The sequence below is a fragment of the Oryctolagus cuniculus genome, chromosome 1 (genome assembly GCF_051225735.1).
Source record: "Oryctolagus cuniculus isolate XC-2025 breed Fujian yellow rabbit chromosome 1, ASM5122573v1, whole genome shotgun sequence".
In the NCBI taxonomy this organism is placed as follows: Eukaryota; Metazoa; Chordata; class Mammalia; order Lagomorpha; family Leporidae; genus Oryctolagus; species Oryctolagus cuniculus.
In genome coordinates this window covers 32,867,589-32,877,038 of record NC_142867.1, presented here as the reverse complement: position 1 = coordinate 32,877,038, position 9,450 = coordinate 32,867,589, and the positions used below count along the sequence as shown (strand labels likewise).

The 9,450-nt window shown below is 43.2% G+C and overlaps 1 protein-coding gene across 2 annotated transcripts in view; it reads right to left on the bottom strand.

Moving 5' to 3' along the window:
• Positions 1–225: 225 nt before the first annotated feature.
• The window catches only part of CSTF3 (cleavage stimulation factor subunit 3), an 89,905-nt gene continuing 80,680 nt past the window's right edge, over positions 226–9,450 (bottom strand). The window contains exons 16-21 of one of the 2 annotated variants that reach the window (XR_016230384.1): positions 6,545–6,614; positions 5,558–5,753; positions 3,327–3,374; positions 2,097–2,191; positions 1,892–1,952; positions 226–939 (exon numbers count right to left, since the gene is read on the bottom strand). Coding sequence is in view for 1 of the 2 variants with exons in the window: in XM_089327694.1 (XP_089183820.1) it covers positions 737–939; positions 1,892–1,952; positions 2,097–2,191; positions 3,129–3,282; positions 5,558–5,753; positions 6,545–6,614 (779 nt within the window). In the remaining variant the exon portion in view is untranslated. Of the gene's footprint in view, positions 940–1,891; positions 1,953–2,096; positions 2,192–3,128; positions 3,283–3,326; positions 3,375–5,557; positions 5,754–6,544; positions 6,615–9,450 lie in introns of both variants that reach the window. The other variant, XM_089327694.1, reaches the window with a different exon arrangement.

Below are 9,450 nucleotides of genomic sequence, written 5' to 3'. Positions count from 1 at the left end.
CCCATCACGGTTTGTCTAAGTACATTCTGTGTTGCTTGCACAGTGGACAAAATCACCTAACAGCATATTTTTCAGAATGTGTTCTATCACTTAGTGACACATGACTATAATTATTACAGAATGACTTTTCCTTGGATTTCTGCCATTTATTTTTAAATGACAGTGGCTGAATAATGTCGTTAGTACCTATTGCAAATCTGAATGAAGAAGCGGGAGGCGGCATGGTGTTGTTGAGACCCTTTTATTTTTTTAAAGGACTGTTTTAAAATTTTCAACTACAAAACAGACTCCATACATTCTGCCATAAATAAAAACAAAACAATAAGGCAGGACTCTACAGAAGCAAACCAAGAACAACAGTTTCTCAGAAAATGTGATAAAATGCTTTACAATCATAAGCCATCCAGTTTTTAAAATAAAACTGTTGAAAACTCACAGATCTTCAAACGGCACATACAAGACACCCTTGAAGAGGGAACAAAATGTGGTTCTGCCATTTTGTACTGTTCTCACATTTTTGAAACCTTATTTGTTTAGAGCATAGGTCTGTTCCATATTCTAAACTTCACACAGGTTGGTTGGTTGGTTTCTCAAGAACCATACGATAGAGGCACCAATGACAATACTTTGTTTCTAAGAACCTTGGAACAAAGTGTTGTCTCTTTTAAACATATGACTTAAGAGGCAGAGAGGAAATCCTGGGTGAGTTCTCCCAGCGGCAGGTTTGGAGCCTGCCTCATCGGATCCGCTTCTGCTGCCGCGCTCTGTAAATGTCGTGAACGGGGGGGACGACAGCTCCCTTTTCTTCATCGTCATCCGAGTCCTCGTTGGGCCTCTTGATGGCCTTGGTGAGCACTGCGTTACTTTCCACTGGGCCGTTGCCTTCTACAGCCAGCTCTGGGGCCCCTCCAGTAATGATCCTCACAGCCTCCTCGACAGCTGTTGCAACAAAACAAAAAGGGCTGTTGGACAAGATTTAAAATTAAGCTACCATGAAAGACTATGTATGTTCCTCTTTATCTTGTTTTTAAATATGATTTATTTGAAAGGTTCACTTTGCAAATGGCTGCAAGAGTTGGGGCTGGGCCAGGCCTGAAGCCAGGGGGTTCATCCTGGTCTCTTGATGTGGGTGCAAGGGCCCAAGCTGGGCCATATTCTGCTTTCCCAGGCACATTAGCAGGAAGCTGGATGAGAAATACAGCAGCTGGGACCGGAACTGGTGCGCATATGTTATGTCAGCATTGAAGGCAGTGGCTTAACCCTCTGTGCCACAACGCTGGCCCAGTATGTTCTACTTTAGAGACTTTGTAGTTCATTTCATAGCCTACTGTTGGCAAAGCATGGGACAGTACCATGTGATACATAATTAAAGGGAAAAGACAAAAGTTGCTGTTAAAAACAGAGGCTGGCATTGGGGCACAGTAGGTTATGCCACTGTGAGGAGCTGGCATCCCATCAGTGCCTATTCCAGTCCCAGCCATTCCACTTCCAATTCAGCTCCTTGCCAATGCACCTAGGAAGCAGCACAAGATGGCCCAAGTACCTGGAAGACCAGCATAGGCTTCCTGGTTCCTGGCTTCAGTTTGGTTCAGACTTGGCTGTTGCAGCCATTTGGGGAGTGAACCAACAGAAGATCTCTGTGTGTCTCCCTCTCTGTCCTTCTGCCTTTCAAGTAAATAAAGTCCCTTTCATAAGCTAAGTCTGGTGGCGTGCATTCACATGAACAGCAATGGATGACATTTTACATAGAATAGGACTCCAATCACTCCTGCGTCTGTACGGCTGCCCGTTGCCTAGTTGCTGTGGAAGCTTCCACAGCAGTGCACGCTACCTGTTCTGGACAGGAGACCACAAGTGAATCATACTTTGAAATGGACCTTTCGTCACTCACTGTTTGGTATCTTGCATCTTCGGAAAATTTCCATCAGTTCATCCACTTGTACAAAAGGACCCTATATTGACACAAATTTTAATTTTAATCCTTAGTAATATGACAGGTTAAAATGGCAGCACTTTATATATTTCCCATTACACACAAAAAAGCACACAGTTACTGTAACCCATGGAGTGTACCTACTGCGAAAATAGGAACAAACCTGGAAACAGATAGGAGGAGGGAGAAGTTTCATTAAAACGACGGCTGCAGGGGGGACAGGGAACACTCCACCAGGGACAGGGTGCAAGCCTGGAGCTGTGAGAGAAAGAAAAGTGAATCAGTGCGATGAAAGTGTCTAACAGAGAAACTAAAGTCATTTGTAGGTAAAGTTTTCTATGTCTCTTTCTTTGTTCTGGACATTTTAAAATGCTTTTAGTGCTTGTACCTGCTTGACCACATTCAAGTAGGTAAAACAGGAAAAGCAGCCTCAATCTACTGGGAGGCAGCAAAGTAGACAACTTTCTTTCTGAGCCACCCAAGTCATTGGCTGAACAGTCCTGTTAAAGCCAGTTATTCAGGGGCAGGCATTTGGCATAGTGATTAAGCCACTGGTTGGGACACCCATAGTCCCTATTGGAGTGCCAGGGTTCTAATCCTGGCTCTACTGATTCCAGCTTCTGCACATGTGCACCCTGGGAGGCAGCAGGTGATGCTCAAGTCGTCCCTGCCACCTATGTGGGAGGCCTGGATTGAGTTCCTGGCTCCCTGCTTCAGCCTGGCCCAGGTCTAGCCCCAACTGTTATAGGCATTTAGGGAATGAACAAGCAGGTGGGAGCTATGTCTCAATTTTTTTTTTAAACCCATTACTCAACATGTTTAATCATAAGGGCCCTGTTCAAAAAGTATCTGGAAGGGCTACTAACCATTGAGTATAAGTATGCCCAAGTGACACCGCTGAGTAAGTTTCCAGCTGGTCAGGTATTCTGCAGGTAGCAGCATTTCTGAAAACTCAGTATCACTGCCAAATGGGTTGCTGGAATCTGGATCACTGAGCATTTTTTTTTGTTTGTTTGTTTTTTAAAGCATATTCTTGGTTCAGCTGGTTCAAAGATTACTGCCAAGTCATTTGTTACAGAGACCCTAAGTCTAGCGGTTAACCGACCATGGAAAGGCCTTGTTACTTCCCCCCCACACACCTTGGATTTAAGTCAACAAACAGAGGTCTTGGTATTGGATCTAAATCATGGCTTACGTGCTAAATGCCGTGGCTGAAATGGAATCATCTGCTGAGTGTCTGGCTTAGGGTATTCTGGTTTTCTATCCACTTCATCTTTCAGGACAGGCACTATAGAAGGAGCTACAACTGGGTCTGGAATTATAGCTGCTAGCTTAGCACGGGAAACATCCTGAAAATGCAGAACAGAGAATCCTAAACCTGAAAAGGACTTACAGAATGTAATTGTGCACTTCTACAGTCTTGAGGACTCGGTGTGAATAACTGAGTTAAAAATGAAAGAAAATGCAGGAGGGTTAAACAAGAAACTTAATAACAAGAAAACAATCTGGCTCTGAAGGCTTGGTGCTTTATAGCCTCGCCCACCCCTTGGTAAGAACCCCTGGACGCGGGCCAGTAGGGCAGTTGTAGAAAACAACTGTGGATAAAGCTGTAAACCTGGCGCCAAGAAGAGGAAGGGTCATTTGGAGGAAAATCCAATATTTTTGATCTGCCCCTTCCACTATAACTTTCTATACATTAAGTACAGAAGCTAGCTCAAGTGAGGTCCTGCTTCATGAAGAATAAAATAAAGTTTATTATTATTTAACACTGGTTACTAGATTTTGCTAATGAAATGAAAAATCATTCCCAATGTTGTTAACAGGGGAGAAGAAAGACTGACTGAGCAACTGCTATTTGTCAGGCAGCTTTAGCCACTTGCTATACTTCCTCTTTGATGAGACATAGTAACCCCTCCCTGTTATAAAAGGGACTGGGGTCAAAGAAGTTCACACAGTTAATACGAAAGAGAGGCTGGGGAGACCTCAAACCCATGCGAAGGCTGCAGAGTCTACGAAGCACATGAGAGGAGCAGGAGCGTCACCTGTTAACAGAAGCCCTGTTTAAGAGGAGCTCCTCTGTTACAGGCGACCGCGGATCAACAGCCTCTCGAAACAGAAAGGAACCCCTTCCACTAACAAGGGTACAAGAGCATTTCATTTCACCAAATCGTGCTTAACTGATGACATCTGCTCTTACATGGGCAAACTGAGATTAGCCGACACACTGGGAAGTGCTTTTCTCTCTTGTGTGTACCACACCATTCACCACATGTAGAAGCAGCACGTTCATTCTTCCCCAATAAAAGTGTAAAAGTAGCAGTAAAGTGGAAAATTCATTTTCAATAACTCAATCTACTTGGAACTAGAAAATTATTTTTTTCTTTAATTTCCATTTTCATCTTGGAAAAGCTGAATAACCTTTTGTAATAAGTCCACAAAGTAATTTTAAAATATCTGACTTTTCATTGAGAAACTACGAGCAAAACCGGATCATTCCTGAGCTATAATCCCTTGGTTCAAAATAGGAATCTGAGAATTTTCTCACTTATATTAGAAAAAGAAATTATAAAAACCATCTTTTTTAAAATAAATCTACATTTTTAATATATTCCAAAGAAACTGCAGTAATCCTGTTTTACAAGTTTTGATTCTTCTCTTGTTTACTTTTTGTACAGCACTGTTCTTTTATAGTAGAGATTCAATACAAAATAGTAAAAAATTCGATAAAATATAGTAGTAATTCAATAAAGACATTAGGCCTAGAGTGAGTTGTGCATTAAGGATTGAAAAAAAAATAGGAATTTGGAACTGGCACAGGACTGGAGCTTCCATTAACAGAAATGAAGCTCCATGCTGGTTAGTTCTTCTCAAGGTTCAGAACCAGAGCCAGGCCAAAAGAGGGCAGCAAGGACAAGGAGAATGAAGGTCAGGAACACTCGAAAAGCAACAAGGACTTGGATATACAACTTCCCTCTGAATTTCCACCTTGGTCTTCATTCTCATAGCACAGAAAGATCCAGAGATGACAGAAAAATGGTTTACCCAGCAAGAGTGTTCCTGGGGCTGCGTAAACATTTGTTCTCCTTAGCCAAACAGGTTCAAGTACTAGATTTGTCTTCTGGGGATTCATTAGTGTGTGTAGGAGAGTTCCAATACTAGAAGACAAATTCCCAGAAGGAGCACTACTGTAAGGATACAACCCCTCAGGAACTATGGATTTAATAAGCTGTAATGTGTCTTCATTGTATGTTACAAAATACACAACAGGAACTACATTTGGCTTAACATCTGTCAAAACATGTTCATCGTTTTGGTAAGAGCAATTGGAACAACATCAACAAAAAAATCAAAGCCCTAAAATCATAATATTCTTTTTTCTTTCTTCCACACTAACCTTATCAGGGAAGGAATCAAAGTGTTTGTTAAATCTAACTTTAATTCTTACTTTCTTCAGCGATATTTGATACTCATAAAGCCAAGGGAAATAACTGAACTTGTTTTCTACAAATCTTGTTAAAGCTAGATTAATTTACATTTCAGAATTTAAGAACAAAGGTTCCCGTGAATTCTCCTATAGCCCTGGAAAAGTGAGCACACTCCACGATCCTGATGCTGTGGACGTACCTTGTAACCCAGCGCTTTCAGCTCACTGGCAGAGCAAGGATATAAATCCATGAACTTGTATCTGTCTACCAGCAAAGCCGTTTCTTTGCCCTCATACTCTTCTTTGAAGGCTGTAAATCTTCTTTTCTCCACTTTGAGTATACTGGCTAGGTCACCAATATTACTTTCAAAAGCTAGAAACCGGGCCCAGATTTCTCTACAAGAAAATAAATATAATCAATACTTAATTATTCTGGATTTAGGGCAAGAAGTCCATTTGCAAAGAAGCCTTAAGTTCTCTTCCCCTTTTTCTAAATTATAAAAAGCCTTTTTTATTACAAAGACTCCTAAACTATAGGGAAGTAGATGGTAGATAATGAATACCTATACCATTATTCAGATTTACTAACAACATTTGGCTGTGTTTGCATTATTTCTTCTTTTTTGAGAGGTTAGACAAGAGCTTCCACCACTGGTTCATCCCAAATGCCTCCTACAGTTGGGGCTCTACCTGGCGAAAGCCAGGAGCCAGGAATTCCATCCACGTCCCACACCTGTGACTGCAGCCCAGAGTCTACATTGGTAGGCAGCTGCAGTCAGGTACGAGCGCCAGGAATCTAACCCAGGGACTCCAGTGTGGGGATCGGGCATCTTATCGGCTAAGCTGCACTTAGCCTACTGCCTAAAGCAAACTTTGATTATGTCAAAAGTCTGCTTTTGACTAAAGGAGGGGAAGATTTCAGAACTAAATGATCATACCAATTTCTGTGATATATTCAACTAGAAAGACACGAAAATATCCAGTAATAAATTGGTAGAGATCTCTCAAAACATTCTAGTCACTATGCCAATAAATAAATAAATAAACAGGTATGGAAATACTGCAAAAGCTTGAGAGAAGAGAGAATTTTCCTGATATTCATATTCAAGCAAACATTCATCCCATGGGTCACATCATGGTTAAAACTTCCACTAGAACCTAATAACCAAGTTTGGACAATGACTTACCCAGACTTCTCTGGAGGAAGGCTTCCAGATGTTAAAACTCGTTCAAACAGAACTCGGGTGTTATTGTCCTCTAGAATATTTTAAAAGATTTTATATATCAAAATTTGTTTTACAATTCAACAATGTGCAAGAATACTTCAAAAGTTTGTGGGAAAATGGAATTTAAAGTCTATTTTGCTGCAAAAAATTTTAGAAACCCATGCATGAGGGGGGTCTTCAAAAAGTTCATCAAGAATATGTATTATGAAAAACTGTGAATTTCAAAAATTTTAGCAACAAAATAATTTTTTAACTTATTTGAAAGGCAGAGAGAAAAAGGTCAGTCTTCCATCGACTGGTTCACTCTCCACATGTCTGCAACAGCTGGGGCTGGACCAGGCTGAAACCAGGAGCCTGGATCTCAATCTTGAGCTCCTGTGTAGATGGCAGGGACCCAACTACCTGGGCCATCATCTGCTTGTTGCTCCCCAGGGTCTATGTCAGCAGGAAACTGGAATCACAAGTGGAATCGGACTCAAACCCAGGAACTCGGACATGGGGAGCGGTTGTCCCAAGTGGCATTTTAGCTGCACGATCAAATGCCAGCCCCAAAATAAACACTTTTTCTGTAGTACTTTGAAAATGAACTTTTCTAATTCCATTTCCATAAACTTTTTGAAGTACCCTCCTGTTTTCACAAGCATTATCTTAATCCTCACAAAAGCTTATACAGAGAGTTGGGCCGGCGCCGCGGCTCACTAGGCTAATCCTCCGCCTAGCGGCGCCGGCACACCGGGTTCTAGTCCCGGTCGGGGCGCCGGATTCTGTCCCGGTTGCCCCTCTTCCAGGCCAGCCCTCTGCTGTGGCCAGGGAGTGCAGTGGAGGATGGCCCAGGTGCTTGGGCCCTGCACCCCATGGGAGACCAGGAAAAGCACCTGGCTCCTGGCTCCTGCCATCGGATCAGCGCGGTGCGCCGGCCGCAGCGTGCTGGCCGCGGCGGCCATTGGAGGGTGAACCAACGGCAAAAGGAAGACCTTTCTCTCTGTCTCTCTCTCTCACTGTCCACTCTGCCTGTCAAAAAAAAAAAAAAAAAAAAAAAAGCTTATACAGAGAGACAACTATTATCTGATTTTTATAGATGAGAAAATTTGAGGTTCAAAAAGATTGACTTTTAAAAAATTTGTTTCAGAGAGTTACAGGGAAAGAGAGAGAAGAGGAGACAGAGAAAATCTTCTAAATGCTGGTTCTGTCCTCAGATGGCTGAGCCTCACCAAGGTCTCCCGCACGGGTGGCAGGGGCCCAAACACATGGGTCAGCGACAGTGAGTGACTCTTAGCTGGCTAGTGATGAACAGAGCTGTATGTGGAAGCCACATCTTATTCCATCTACTTCACTCTCCTCTGTGTTATGCTGCAGTTATAATGGAAACATCCCACTGGATGTTTGAACCAAATATCTTATTTGCCTTTTTTAAAAAATGAAAATTCCTTATCTGCTGACATTATAATGGTCAGGCTACTGATATTTTAAAAATACATGGACTATGAAGGCTGTCCAGTTCAATTTTAGACATAATTGAGTTTTTTACTTCGAGATACCAGAACTACTCTGTATTTAGTTATTTTTACCTTCTTGGAAAGATATAAAAGCTAGGTTAGTAGATAAATATGCAAGTGGTAAATGAAGTAAGAATGATTGCTATAAATATATTAAATTTTAAGAATCTTTGGCCGGCGCCGTGGCTCAATAGGCTAATCCTCCACCTTGCGGCGCCGGCACACCGGGTTCTAGTCCCGGTCGGGGCGCCGGATTCTGTCCCGGTTGCCCCTCTTCCAGGCCAGCTCTCTGCTGTGGCCAGGGAGTGCAGTGGAGGATGGCCCAGGTGCTTGGGCCCTGCACCCCATGGGAGACCAGGAAAAGCACCTGGATCCTGGCTCCTGCCAACGGATCAGCGCGGTGCGCCGGCTGCAGCGGCGGCCATTGGAGGGTGAACCAACGGCAAAAGGAAGACCTTTCTCTCTCTGTCTCTCTCTCACTGTCCACTCTGCCTGTCAAAAATAAAAAAAAAAAAATAAATAAAAAAAAAAAAAAGAATCTTAGGCCGGCGCCGTGGCTCACTAGGCCAATCCTCCGCCTTGCGGCGCCGGCATTCCGGGTTCTAGTCCTGGTCGGGGTGCCGGATTCTGTCCCGGGTGCCCCTCTTCCAGGCCAGCTCTCTGCTGTGGCCAGGGAGTGCAGTGGAGGATGGCCCAAGTGCTTGTGCCCTGCACCCCATGGGAGACCAGGATAAGTACCTGGCTCCTGCCATCGGATCAGCGCGGTGCACTGGCCACAGCGCACCGGCCGCGGTGGCCATTGGAGGGTGAACCAACGGCAAAAGGAAGACCTTTCTCTCTCTCTCTCTGTCTACTCTGCCTGTCAAAAAAAAAAAAAAAAAAAAAAAAAAGAATCTTAGGAGATCCTCTGTAGCTGAAAGTGGGAAATGACACATCTTGCTAAGCTCTAAGGCGTCTTAAAATCTAAGAATTCAGGACCGTGCTGTGGCACTGTAGGTAAAGCCACCGCCTACAACACCAGCATCCCAATATGGGCACTGGTTGTGTCCCAGCTGTTCCATTTCTTTTCTTTCTTCCTTTTTTATTTTTTTTAAATATTCTTTAATTAATATTAATCACTGCAGGATCTACACTTATATCCTCTTTTTATTCACACTTTTTGTTTATTTCAGTTTTTTTCAGCTGCTCCACTTCTAATTCAGCTCCTTGCTAATGGCCTGGGAAAGCAGCAGAAAATGGCCCCAAGTACCTGGGTCCTTCCACCCATGTGTGAGACCCAGATGAAGCTCCTGGCTCCTGGCTTCAGCTTGGCCCAGCCACAGCCATTGTGGCCATCTGGGGAGTGAATCAGCGGATGAAAGATCTCTCTGT